We start from the raw sequence: 13573 nt of genomic DNA on the forward strand, positions 1-13573 counted from the left end.
CTCCTGGAGAAGATCGAGGATAGGTTCCTCGACATTGGATATGACGAGGCGGTTCGTCGGGCTCACAAGGAAGGCTTGGATCATAAGTTGCTTTTGGACGAAGGCGCTTCTGATCTGGTCGGCCGTGAAGACCCGGACGAGCCTCTTGTTGTCTCTTCCGATCCCGAGACTGATTACTCGGAATAGTTTCTCTTTTGTAATGTGTTGGCCTTCGGGCTTTTATTTGTAGAAACAATTTGCCTTCGGGCTCCTGTAAAAATCTTTCGCCTTCGGGCTTTTATTTAATTTTGCCTTCGGGCTTGCCCTTAAATACTTAGTCGAATCTGCGTACAGATTTTCATTCATGATGTATGTCTTCGACCGAACGGTCTCCACACATGTTTTAGTTGTCGTAACTTTTAGGCCGATCGATTGGTCTTGTTACGAGTTTTATGTACGTCTTAGACCGTTCAGCGGGTCTCGATACATGTTGATAATAATTTAATTTTATGTATGTCTTCGACCGAAGAGTCTCGATACACGTTAATTTAATTTTAAGTTAATGTTATGTATGTCTCCGACCGAAGAGTCTCGATACATGTTATCATAATTTACAAGTGTACATCTTTAGCCTCAAAATTGGCTTCAGCACAACGCCTCTTGATTCCCCCAATATTTGTAGATTGTTATTATCTTTAAGTTAGGAATTCGATCGGTCCCATTATAGATAAGAACAATCGTGCAAATATTTAGGTTAATTATGGCCAACTCCTTCGGTCCCGTACCTTGATCAGGTTGCCCCGAGTTACGGGATCGATCGGAGTGTTAAACAAGTTACAACTATCCAGAATTTGAAATAGGAACTTTTATTTATCGTAAGGCAAATAATTACATAACTGTAGAACTGTAAAATGGAAAGTGAAATGTTCAGGCGGGAAGCCTTACTGGTAGTATTTCCGGAGTTGGGAAGCGTGCCAAGTATTCTTAATGGGGCTCCCATCCGAAGCTGCTAGTTTGTAGGTTCCCGGCCGAACGATCTCGACAACAGTGTAAGGTCCTTCCCAGTTCGGCATAAGTTTTCCTTGCTTCGTCGGCATAGAAGTAGCCAAGTCTCGGAGAACCATGTCCCCAACTCTGAATGAACGTTTTCGGATACCCGAATCATAATATTAAGATGCTTGCTGTTGGTATCGGACATTCCTTTGATGGGCGGCTTCTCTTTCTTCTTCTAGGAGATCCAGGTTGCCTCGGAGGCCAAATTCATTGGTATCGGGATTGAAGACCTGGGTTCGGTAAGATTCCAGGCCAACCTCGACTGGAACAAGCGAGTCGGTCCCATAAGCTAACCGAAACGGCGTTTCTCCTGTCGAAGAGCGAGGAGTGGTTCGGTATGCCCACAGGACCCAAGGGAGCTCTTCGGCCCACAGTCCCTTAGCTTCTCCAAGGCGCTTCTTGATTCCGTGAAAGATGATCTTGTTAGCTGCCTCGATCGCCCCGTTTCCTTGGGGATGACCGACCGAGCTAAACCTTTGTTGAATGCCGAAGCTGGCCAAGAACTCTTTGAACTTCCTCCCAACAAACTGAGTGCCATTATCGGATACACACACCATCGGTATGCCGAACCTCACAATTATCTGCTCCAGGAAGAATTTGTTGGCGGCCTGTTCGGTGATAGCTGAGAGGGGTCGGGCTTCGACCCATTTTGTCATGTAGTCAATGGCCACTATGCAGTATTTTGCTTGCCGAGTGCTGGTCGGTAGGATTCCCACTATGTCGATGGCCCACATGGAGAATGGTATTGGGCTGAGGACCGAAGTCATTTCTTCTGGGGGTTGTTTCGGAACATTGCTGTGGATTTGACACTGCCGGCACTTCTTTGAATAGTTGGCTGCATCTTCTCTAAGGGTCGGCCAGAAGAAACCCTGTCGGAGTATCTTTAGGGCTAGGGATCGGCCGGCCAGATGTTCGCCACAGATTCCTTCGTGAACTGTCTCCAGGGCTAGAAGCTGTTCCTCTGAATCCAAGCAACGGAGCAGGGGCTGAGAGACTGATCGCCTAAAGAGTCGGCCCCCGATCAGTGTGTAGCTAGCTGCTCGGTACTTTATCTTTTGAGCTTCCTTCTTCTCTAAAGGCAAGAACCCCTTCTCTAAGTAGGCTCTGATGGGGGTCATCCAATTTATGCCTTGATGAATCTCCAGGCAAGCTTTCTTGTCGACCGAAGGCGTTTTTACCTCCGTCAAGTGGATGGACCCCGTCAAATTTTGTGTTTCGGCCGAGGCTAAGCGAGAGAGAGCATCGGCACGGCCATTGTCCTCCCGACCGATGGCGCTTAATTCGAATGTTTCGAAAAACTGAGTTTGTTCCCGTACCTTGGCGGCGTAAGCCTTCGTTCGGGGCTCTTTCTGTTCATATTCCCCGGAAAAGTGCTTGACGACCAGCATGGAGTCACTAAAAGCCCTCAAATGCCTTACTTCCAGATTTTTTGCTAAACTCATTCCTACCAGGAGGGCTTCGTATTCGGCCTCATTGTTGGTCAAAGGGAAAGTGAATCGGATGGCTTGACAAATCTCAAATCCATCGGGACTAGAAAGGATCAATCCAGCCCCACACTTAGACCCGGCCACTGACCCATCTACAAACAGCTTCCACTTTCCTGGAGTCCGGATGAGCTGTTCATTCGGCTCCAGATCCTTCGGCCCCTAAAAAATGCACTCCACCATGAAGTCAACTAAGGCTTGGGCTTTGATGGCCGTTCGGGGAACATACTCTAAGTCATATTCCCCCAATTCTACGGACCAGGCGACGACTCTGCCCGAAGCCTCTGGTCGGCTGAGGATCTTCTTCAAAGGTTGATCGGTGACCACTTTTATCGTTCGCCATTGGAAATAGTGTCGCAATTTTCGGGAGGCCATGACCAGCCCATATGCGAACTTCTCGGCATTCGGGTATCGGGTTTCCGTATCCCTCAGCATATGAGACACATAGAAGACCGGATGTTGGTTCCTCTCGTGTTCCTTCACTAAGACCGCACCAAGGGTTCGGTCACTTACTGCCAAGTACAGCTGGAGGGTCTCCTTCGGATCGGGCCTCAGCAGTAGGGGGGCTTTAACCAGATATTCCTTTATTTCCTCGAAGGCCTTTATGCAGTTCGGCCCCCACTCAAAATTCTTTGCTCCCTTCAAAACTTCGAAGAAAGGGAGCGCCTTTTCCGCCGACCGAGAGATGAACCTTCGGAGGGCTGCCAGTCGCCCAGTTAACTTCTGAATGTCCCGAATGGTCTTCGGGGCTTCCATTTCTAATACTGCCTTTATCTTTTCAGGATTCGCTTCGATCCCTCTTGCACTGACCATATACCCCAGGAACTTGCCACTACAAACCCCGAAGGTGCACTTGGCGGGGTTGATCTTCATGTTGTTCCGTCTTAGGGTCTCAAAGCATTCTTTGAGGTCATCGGCGTGATCTCGAAACAAGGATTTTACTATCATATCGTCGACGTAGCATTCCATGTTTCGGCCTATCTGATCGGCGAAGACTTTGTTCACCATTCTTTGAAAAGTGGCCCCCGTGTTTTTCAGACCGAAGGCCATCTTGATGTAAGCATAGGTTCCCTTCGGGGTGATGAATGCTGTCTTGGGAATATCCTCGGCATCCATGACGATCTGATGATATCCTGAAAATGCGTCCAGGAAGCTGAGTATTTGATAGCCAGATGTGGCATCTATCAGCTGATCGATGTTCGGCAGTGGGTAGTGATCCTTCGGGCAATTCTTGTTGAGGTCGGTATAATCGACACACATTCTCCATTTGTTGTTTGACTTTTTGACCACCACCACATTTGCCAACCACTCAGGATACTCGATTTCTTCAATAAACTTGGCCTCCAGTAACTTTTCCACTTCGGCCTCAATCACCTTCTGCCTTTCCACAGCGAAGTTCCTCTTTTTCTGCTTAACTGGCACAGCCTATGGATGAACATTTAGCCTGTGCCGAGCGATCAACTCATCCAACCCCGGCATATCTTCGGGCCCCCAGGCAAAAACATCATGGTACCGACAGACCACATCAATCACCTTCTCCTTCAGCCCTGATTCCATGTCTTTACCGATCCGAACCATTTTTCCCGAGCACCCTGCGTATAATTCCACCTCTTCGGTCTCAGTGCCTGGTAGGGATGGCAACGGGTCGGGTCGGGTTTCTTAAGATCCAGACCCAATCCATTATATTTCGGGTCGGTTCGGGTTCGGGTCCGGGTCTGGAAAATGAAGATCCGGATCCGATCCGTCGGGTTTTTTCGGGTTTCGGTTCGGGTTCGGGTCTCATTCGGGTATTTAAAAAATAAAATTAAATAAAAAATAAAAATTATATAGCTATAAAAAATGTGATGATTGATTTTTTTTTTTAAATTTAGGAACATAAAAAAGGGTTTTACAAGTTTCGTCTAATACAATAAACACGTAAAACATGTTAACTTAATTGTATACAATCATTTAACTTATCATTTATATTTTCTATTTTATTATATTTAGATTTTTTAATGCACAATAACTGAGAAAAATATTGATGAAATAAATATAAATTATGTATTGAGCATATAAAATTAAGTAAAATGTTAATATTCATACCTAATAATTCACAATATTTTAATATATATACTTTACATTAAACACATAATATATATATATATGAAGCAAGTTCTATGGAGTCCACACTTTTTTTGGAGTCTTGGAGTCCAAAATCCTAACCATCCATTATTTGTCAATCTAATGGTCAGTTTTTTTTTGTTTTTTTATTAAAATAAAAGTATACAAACACAATTTTGACAACTTTATTTTCTTATCTGTTAAAACTAACGGTGTGAAGTGCATAATTGTAGGAAATCAGTTACAAAATTAAATCGTATATTGCTCCATCATACAATCGCAGAATCTTGCTTCTTTTTTTCTTTCTCTTATCACGATTCCATACTATGGCTTCCCTTATCCTGATCTTGATACGGCTTGTCACGGTGAAACATCTGGGACGTTAATTTTTTCGTATCATATGTAATTCTCTTTGAATTAACAAGGTTATTTCTTTTTTGTCTGATTTGTAGTGTTCTTCAATTCTTTTTCAATGCAGAACAGTATACACAAATCATAAATGGTGCAGAACACCATTTATACAGTGCAGAACACCATTTATATGGTGCAGAACACTGTATAAATGGTGCAGAACATCATTTATATGGTGCAGAACACTGTATAAATGGTGCTGAATACCATTAATTAAGATGCGTGCAATTGTAATACCTGAATTCATCGATCGTGTTCTGCAACCTAAAATTCGAACTCTCTTTTCAATAGCTTTTATTCTGTCCGCGTATCTAACTCTGTGGTTTTTGAATTGAAAGTTCGTTTCAAAGATATGTCTACAATTGTGTGTAATCACTGGTTTAGTAGAGTAAAGTGCGGGATTTGATTTGTAGATATCAAAGTTAACAGAAAAGCATCAAACGGTGACGAGATTACAGTTAACGTTAAAAAACAACTGTGTTTTTTTGGTTTCTTTCTAGCCACGGGATCAACGTATCATCCAATGGTTATAAAGTTGGACTCTAAAGACTCCAAATAAAATGGACTCCACACAATTTGACCCATATATATATATATATATATATATATATATATATAATATTTTGTATCGGGTTTTTATCGGGTCTCGGGTTCGGATCGGGTTTTAATCGGGTTTCGGGTCGGGTCTCGGTTCGGAATACCTGAGATCCAGATCCAGATCCAAACTCTTTCGGGTCTAAAAATAAGATCCAGATCCGGATCCAGATCCAAAAAAATCGGGTTCGGGTAGACCCAATCAGGTCGGTACGGGTCGGGTATCCATCGGGTCGGGTAAAACTGCCATCCCTAGTGCCTGGTTCGGCTATCAGGTTTGAAAGATCATTCCCGAACTTCTCCAACTCAATATGTAAGGCATGGCCACTGCCCCCAGGACCATCTTCGGTTCGGCGCCGTTTATTTCCTTCGGCGCCGCCTAGATCCTTGTCTTTCTCCAAGTCCTCCAACATAATGATCCGAGCGGCCTTCTGATCACCTCTCATCTCCCACATTCCCTTCTCGGTCGGGAACTTCAACTTGAGGTGGGGAATAGAGGCAATGGCTTCAAAAGCAGTGAGAACAGGTCTCCCCAAGATGGCATTGAAGGGACTCTCGACTCGGACTACATAGAACTTGACCTGTTTTTCCACAGTATAAGGGGATTTACCGAGCAACAAGGGCAAGTGGATCGTACCTTCGATCGGGACGGGCTGATTGCCGAACCCATAGAGAGGTGCCTCATAGCAGGTATCGATCTGCTTGCCTTCCAGGTTCATCTTCTGGTAGGTGTTGTAGTAGAGGACGTTAACAGAACTTCCTCCATCGACCAGGACCTTCCAGATCTTGTTCTGACCGATCACGGGATTAATGACCAACGGATCCTCGTGCGGCAGCATAACGTCCTCATAGTCTTCTTGTGAGAACATTATAGGATACGACTGTTTGGTGGAGTTGATGTTATAGAGGTTGTAGACTTGTCGGACGTACTTCTTTTTGGCTGTCTTGCTACTTCGGTCCAGAATTGTTCCTCCAAATATCGTTCGGACCTCACCTCTGTACCTCTCACCCTCTTCGGGAGCCTTCCTTTTATCTTCTTTGGGACCCAGCCGATCCCTCAGATCTTTAACGTACTGGTTTAAATCACCAGCCTTGACCATCCTTTCTATTAACTTCTTCAAGTGGTAGCATTCATCGGTATTATGACCGTTGTCCCGATGATAGTCACAATACTTATCAGAGTTTTTCTTGTAATCTGGGATCTTCATCTTAGGTGGCCGAACGAATCCTGGTTTCCCCTTAATCTCATTCAGAATCTTGGAGGCAGATGGGTTCAGAGGAGTGAACACAGTGTTGTCTCTATCTCTCCTTCGTTTGGCCCCTCTGTCCAGCTTCTCATCCCTTTCATCTCTTCTGCCTCGGTAACCATCATTTCTTTTTCCCTTGTTGTCCGAGCGGGAGCTGTACCGATCATCTTTCCGGTCGTTCTTATGTCCCCCAATGGACTCCATCTTCCTTCTGATGCTCTCCCCCCGCAAGTAAATGTCATTCAACGACTTGGGGGGTATATCATACAAAGATGATCGGAGCTTCTTACCCTTCACCGGATCCAGACCAGCCGTCAGGAATCCTGCAGCCTTCACCTTATCCAGGTTGGTGACCATCCCAGCTTCTTCCTTGAACCTAGCCAAGTAATCGCCCAGCTCCTCATTAGGTCTCTGTCGGCAATGAATAAGGGCCTCTGTATCCTTCTACTCTCGGCACAAGTGAGAGTAGTGCCTCAAGAACTTGCGTTTCAACTGATCATAAGAACTGACCGATCTTGGACGCAGGGATCGGTACCACATCGTAGCGGATCCCTTTAGGTAGGTCTTGAACATCTTGCATAGCATGATGTCGCAATGCCCCATTCCGGTCATAAGGGACTCGTACTTGTCGCAGTGATCGATCGAGTCGCCCTTCCCGTTAAATTCATTCATTTTCGGGAACTGTCTCCCCGGGGGCGGCCGATATTGCTCGATCTCTTCGACTATCACTGGCTCATGGGTCAACGTCTTGTCCCCAAACATGGCCTTCTCCATTCGGCGGAGTCGGTCCCTAACGTGAGGGCCTTCCTCCCCTTCGGAATCCGAAGGTGTGACATGCCTGTGACGAGGCCCTCGGGAGTGCGACTCGGAGTCCGAAGACCCGTCTTGGTCTTCCCGATTCCTCTTCTTATTTCCTTCGCCTTCTGGCGCTCGATCTCCTTCGGCCTCCAAGGCCTCTCGGAGGGCTCTCTCCTGGAGCTCAATTTCTTCCCTTTGTAGCTGGAGGGCCTTCAGCCGCAGTTCATCGGCTTCCCTCTTCTTGGCTAGTCGGGCAGCTTCTTGCTCTTTGGTCTTGGAAGATTGGGCTTTAGCAGCCTGTTCTTCCCGCCATTTCAACAACATCTGCTGTTGTTCCTCGGGGGTGGGCAGCAGCCCTTCGGGACTGTTGCCAAAGTCAAAACCGGGGTTTGGGTTGGAGGTGTTTCCAGTGGTTTGTTCGGTTGTGTTTGTCATGGTGTTGATTTATAAGAAATTCTACTTGCAGTTCCCACAGACGGCGCCAATGTTGGAGCCAAAGTTCCGCCGGATGCCGAAGCCTGAAAGTGACCTGAAATAGAGAAGAATGCGAGGGATTGTCCCCCCGATTCACCTCCGGCGTGAGAATAAGTTAGTGGCTCTAAGAGGGGGTTTATGGAATTGCAAGCGTAAGTGTGTAAATATGAGTATGTATGTGAATGTGTTTTACCCTTGATTTACCTCCTTTATATAGGGGGGAGATGAACCTAAGTTTTGTAACGCTTGTAACGCTCCCGTCCGATGCGGGAGGGAAGTGATGGCGAGTAAAGGAAGCGGGATTCTCTCACTCGACCGTTGAAGTAGTAACGTTGGAGTTCAAACGATAAACTGGGCCTCCTTTGGGCCTTGGTGAATTGGGCTGAGAGGCTTATAGCCCAACAATATTAATATGTCAAATGATTATAATCATGAGCATATTTTCCAATGTTCAGAAGGAGACAAACTGAGAAAAGCATGAATTGTTGCCTACAGTGATTTGCATGATCGAACTTCAACCACGCAGGTAGTTTTGGTTTCTGCTTTTTGTTTGTGGTCATAGAAATAACCTGTTTGTTTAGTTTTTATCTTATCAAAATTGACATTATGAAAATATAGGAGGAGCCAATAAGACTCGATCAAATATGATATATAACTAACATGACATATAATTAAAACTTTAAAACGTAGTGTTAGATATCAACTTAAATGATATTTTATAGACTCGTTCTATATTATTAATTGTTTTGTTTATATTAAAACTACAAATGATAGAAAAATAATGAAATAGATCATAGAGAATAAATTTTTTAATAATAAACTTTTACCCGTTCTGCGTACCAGCCAGTTAATTTTTTTTGTAATATAATTTTTTTAATATACATATGCAAGTATATGTTATTAGACTTCATTTATATATTTTATAACATAAATATATGTATATATTTTACTAAAAATTATTATTATCTTTGTTATACTAAACAAATATATAGTAAATCATATTTTCTTTTCACTCAAATATTATATACCCTTTATTATATCATGTATTATAAAAAACAATTTTTTCTCGAGCATGAAGAGCATTTCCGACCCTCCAATTCCTTAATTAAAATTCAATAAATCAAATCTTATTTAAAAGATAAAAATTATAAATAATATGTAAAATTTTATTGACTCTCATCACATATTACACTATATATCAACTTGTTGATGTGAGTTATATTTGACCAATCAAAGAGATATGTGGTAACGGGTAAAATACCACACCTCACCTATTAGCATATTAAAATTAAAATAATATATATTATTTAAATTTTGTATATAATTAATATCAGTGAAACAAAATCTCTTTCAAATTCAACATATATTACTCTATTTCAAACATTTCCGAATTAATCAATCACCTTTAGCCGCTGGTTGAAGCAACTAGCAAGAGTACTATGCGGTCTCTATCCCATTAGCACGAGCCTTGTCTTTCCTTATATATATACTAGAGAGATTTACACAAGTAAACTCACTCTCTCTTCCTCTCTCTCTCTCTCTCACTCTCCCCCACACCCCACTCTCTGACTCTCTCTCTGTACATGCAGCAGCCATTTCCTCAGCAGCCAAATTAGCAAAATGAAGATGGTAGAGATAGTGTTGAGACATGAGATGTTACTAGTACTAGCTATTGTGATTTCTTCAGCTTTTACATTGGCAGCCAAAGAAGCAAGTTTACTAAGCCCCTCAGCTCTAGAATTGTTCGTGGACGAGCTTCCAGATATGCCCAGAATCTCTGGCTTCGATGTTGTCAATGGCGTTTCCGTTCCCAAGTCCCTCAAGATTGGCATGTTCAGCAAGAAATGGGTTAGTCTCGCCTCATCTCCTTTCTTCTCGTTACTAACTATCACTTTCCGTTCATTACAAAAATTTAAATACTCACTTAATTTAGCGAACTTCGAACTCGACATCGACGAAATTTTGTGATAATTGAGTTTTTCTTCTTGGCGTGGATATCTCATATCACTTGGGAAAAATCACCAAATGCTTGTAAGCCAATCAAAATTGAGTATCAGATTAAGGGTCTTTCTACTTTTTAAGATTTTAATTGACGAAGATTTTTGGATTATAGTACAACTATCATTATTAACGAGTTAAAATCAATAAAAATCAATTATCTAACTAAAAAAAATAGTTATTAGAATGAAAATAAAAAAGAAAAAGGGTTAACTTGTTCCAATTTTCCCTCTATCGAATTTTAATTAGAAAATCCGTTAAATTAAAGCATGGATAACCTATTGTCTATCTCCACTCTTTTTCGCTTTGCATCCACTTTAGTGGGAGTAGTTGCGTATCTGCGAGTCCTTTATGAACGAAAATTGTACCTTATTTGTGTTGGCAAAACAATTGTTATGAATATGGAATCAATTCATTATAGCTGTAAGATGAAAAGCATCCAGGTTTACTCCACCGAAAGAATCTTTTCAATCATTCATCTTTTTTAGTACAGAGTTTTCCTTCGAAAATGACTTGTGAGGTCCTAAATTTGATTTTCGCTTATTCGAGATTTATCGGAACAAATGTTAATTTGTAAGACATATTAGCCTGATTATTTATCGTAGTTGTGACATGAATATGTTATGTTGGCCTGAGTTTGTTACTAAGTAACTTGAACGTGAGATTATAAAGTTCCATGGTGTAAATAAGAACTTATTTAGCGTGTCATCCCAAATTTCACATCGAGAAAAAATCTAGAAGACTAACAATTGTCTTAGGAGTATTTCATAGTCAACTTTGTTACACAATCAACTCTTGAGAATAAGTCTTCTGACGATATGATTCTGATAATTTTTGCTTTTTGGTTGCAGAAATTTCACAGAGACTTGCCAGCAACTACTGTGTTTGCTTATGGCGAGTCCAAGAGCACAGCCACCGTCCCTGGTCCCACAATCGAGACCCTACACGGTGTCGACACATATGTGACCTGGCAAAATCACCTCCCTTCGAAGCACATACTTCCGTGGGACCCCACTATTCCGACTGCCATGTCACCTTCCAACAAGGGTATCCCAACAGTAGTCCACCTCCACGGTGGCATTGATGAGCCAGAGAGCGATGGACATGCCTACTCATGGTTCACATCTGGATTCAAAGCTCGCGGCCCAGCTTGGACTAAGAAAAAATATCACTATCACAATAATCAACAACCGGGGAATTTATGGTACCATGATCACGCAATGGGCTTAACCAGAGTCAATCTTCTAGCTGGCTTAATCGGATCATATATTATTCGTGATCACAAAGTCGAGGCGCCACTTAATTTACCAAGCGGATTGGAATATGATCGACCATTGATTATATTTGATCGTAGTTTTCGGACAGATGGCTCACTGTACATGAATCCAACAGGCAATAACCCAACCATACATCCGCAATGGCAGCCTGAATATTTTGGCGACGCTATCATTGTCAATGGCAAAGCATGGCCTCACATGACTGTAAAGAGGAGAAAATACAGATTTCGCATCATCAATGCAAGCAACGCGAGATTTTTCAGATTTTTCTTCACCAACGGCCTCAAGTTCATCCATGTGGCATCTGACTCGGTATACAATGAACGTCCAGTTGTGGTGAATAAGTTACTTCTGGCTCCATCCGAAATTGCTGATGTGGTGATTGACTTTTCCAAATCGACATCTGATTCAACCATTTTATCTAATGACGCAGCATATCCTTTCCCATCTGGCGACCCTGTCAACGAAATCAACAGCAAGGTCATGAAATTTACTATCAAAACACGTCAGGAAAACGACACGAGTACTATTCCTAACCATTTGATCAACTATCCAATGCCGAAACTATCCTCTGCTTCACGGACACGATACATTGCCATGTACGAGTACGCCAGCCCGATTGATGAGCCAACTCATTTGAACCTGAACAACAAATCTTTCGAAGAACCTACAACCGAAAAACCTAAAGTAGGGTCCACGGAGATATGGTATGTCATCAATCTGACAGAGGATAATCATCCATTACATATTCACATAGGTTTGTTTAAGGTTTTGGAGCAGACGGAGCTGTTAGATGTGGAACAATTCAGAGATTGTATGACGAAAGTGAACGACGCGATCAAGTGCCAGATAAGCAAGTATGCACGTGGAAAGAAATTAGCTGTGGTGGCTCACGAGAGAGGGTGGAAGAATGTGTATAAGATGACACCAGGAGTTGTTACAAAGATTGTGGTGAAATTTTCTTATGTGCATACAAATGAATCGTATCCTTTCGATGCAACTGCAGAGCCCGGTTATGTCTACCATTGCCACGTAAGTTTCCGATCTTTTTTTCGCTCTTAATTTCTATTTTTATGCCCGAGTAGGAGTCTGGTTATGACATTTTCTAAGAGGTCGTGTCGAATGCATAAGTATTATGAAGAAATTTAATCTGTTTCTTCACAAATGAGTTGTTTTTGATATTTGATCTCGTAACTTAACAAATAACAAGTCGAAACTTGAGTATAACTGGAACGAGAAATGGCCCCTAAGCTACTGTTGTAGCTGAATCTGAATCTCAAAAGCTTTCATATATGTCGTCCTCTTGTCTGACTAATGGGCAGCCTGAGTGCGAAAAAGCTACGAAGTCAGGCTCATTAATAATTGAACTTGCTCCCGTGATCATCTGATCTTATCCCTGTATTTTCTTACTACTATTGCATTGTAATTTTAAGGCAATATTTTAATATCAAGCAACAATGGGTTTTTGATTAATCAAGGACCATGGACAATTCTATGTGACAAGGTTTGATAAGATTCTCGTGTGTAATAATGCAGATACTGGACCATGAAGACAATGTGATGATGAGGCCCTTGAAGTTTGTTCATTGAGAAATCTTTTGGCCTCAGATATACTTATACTAGTACATTTTGTGTTCTGCTGCAGATATAAGTTGCTACATTATGGACATTAAAAGAAGAATTAGGATGTTTATGTAATCTTGGATTAATTTTAGTAGTGGTTTTCGAGTGCTTATATTGTTGTCTGTTAATCGATTGCTCTGAACCAACTTGAAGTTTCGTATACCGGATGTTGAAAGAAAATAAATAACACAGTCAGTTGGAGAATTATTTTGGTGCTGAGACAGATACCAGAGAGCGAGTACCCTGTTTAGAGCTGTACTGGATATTAAAATTTTGGTTTATATATTTTATTTAGTACCAGTTGATAACCCGTGGCACGAGTTTAAATAAAATTTTAAAAATTTAAAATTTGTTATTTATTGGAAGAATATTATTTTTTTTAATTATATTATCATACTTTTATTATACATATTTAAATTATTGTTATTTAATATAAGACTTTCTATATATTAAAATTTGATCATATTTTAAATTTATTTCATAACGATATGCGCCCCTGTTCTATGGAGTCCACAAAATAAGTGTATTGGAA

General features: G+C 41.8%; 2 protein-coding genes across 2 annotated transcripts; one reads left to right on the forward strand and one right to left on the reverse strand.

Annotated features, from left to right (window-relative positions):
- Positions 1-1148: 1148 nt before the first annotated feature.
- LOC135149627 (uncharacterized) lies at positions 1149-8104 on the reverse strand. Its single transcript, XM_064085388.1, has 5 exons — positions 7382-8104; positions 5884-7282; positions 4038-4108; positions 2895-3941; positions 1149-2678 (listed from the first exon to the last, which is right to left on the reverse strand). Exons 1-5 carry the CDS (start codon positions 8102-8104, stop codon positions 1149-1151), a joined length of 4770 nt encoding a protein of 1589 aa, XP_063941458.1.
- A 1475-nt stretch (positions 8105-9579) lies between these two features.
- LOC108202974 (multicopper oxidase LPR1) lies at positions 9580-13349 on the forward strand. The gene is made up of 3 exons (XM_017371650.2): positions 9580-9991; positions 10993-12450; positions 12955-13349. Exons 1-3 carry the CDS (start codon positions 9764-9766, stop codon positions 13006-13008), a joined length of 1740 nt encoding a protein of 579 aa, XP_017227139.1. The 5' UTR covers positions 9580-9763; the 3' UTR covers positions 13009-13349.
- The last annotated feature ends 224 nt before the right edge of the window (positions 13350-13573 follow it).

Source organism: Daucus carota, chromosome 9, assembly GCF_001625215.2.
Source record: "Daucus carota subsp. sativus chromosome 9, DH1 v3.0, whole genome shotgun sequence".
NCBI classification, from domain to species: domain Eukaryota; kingdom Viridiplantae; phylum Streptophyta; class Magnoliopsida; order Apiales; family Apiaceae; genus Daucus; species Daucus carota.

Excerpts from the sequence above, each read along its gene's own strand:
- LOC135149627 (XM_064085388.1), bottom strand. The coding sequence starts at position 8,104 with ATGACAAACACAACCGAACAAACCACTGGAAACACCTCCAACCCAAAC. Across the intron at positions 4,109-5,883 it reads AAACCTGATAGCCGAACCAG|GGTGCTCGGGAAAAATGGTT; the intron begins GCACTAGGGATG and ends AATTATACGCAG. Across the intron at positions 3,942-4,037 it reads AGGAGAAGGTGATTGATGTG|GCTGTGCCAGTTAAGCAGAA; the intron begins GTCTGTCGGTAC and ends GTTCATCCATAG.
- LOC108202974 (XM_017371650.2), top strand. The coding sequence starts at position 9,764 with ATGAAGATGGTAGAGATAGTGTTGAGACATGAGATGTTACTAGTACTA. Across the intron at positions 9,992-10,992 it reads GCATGTTCAGCAAGAAATGG|AAATTTCACAGAGACTTGCC; the intron begins GTTAGTCTCGCC and ends TTTTGGTTGCAG. Across the intron at positions 12,451-12,954 it reads GTTATGTCTACCATTGCCAC|ATACTGGACCATGAAGACAA; the intron begins GTAAGTTTCCGA and ends GTAATAATGCAG.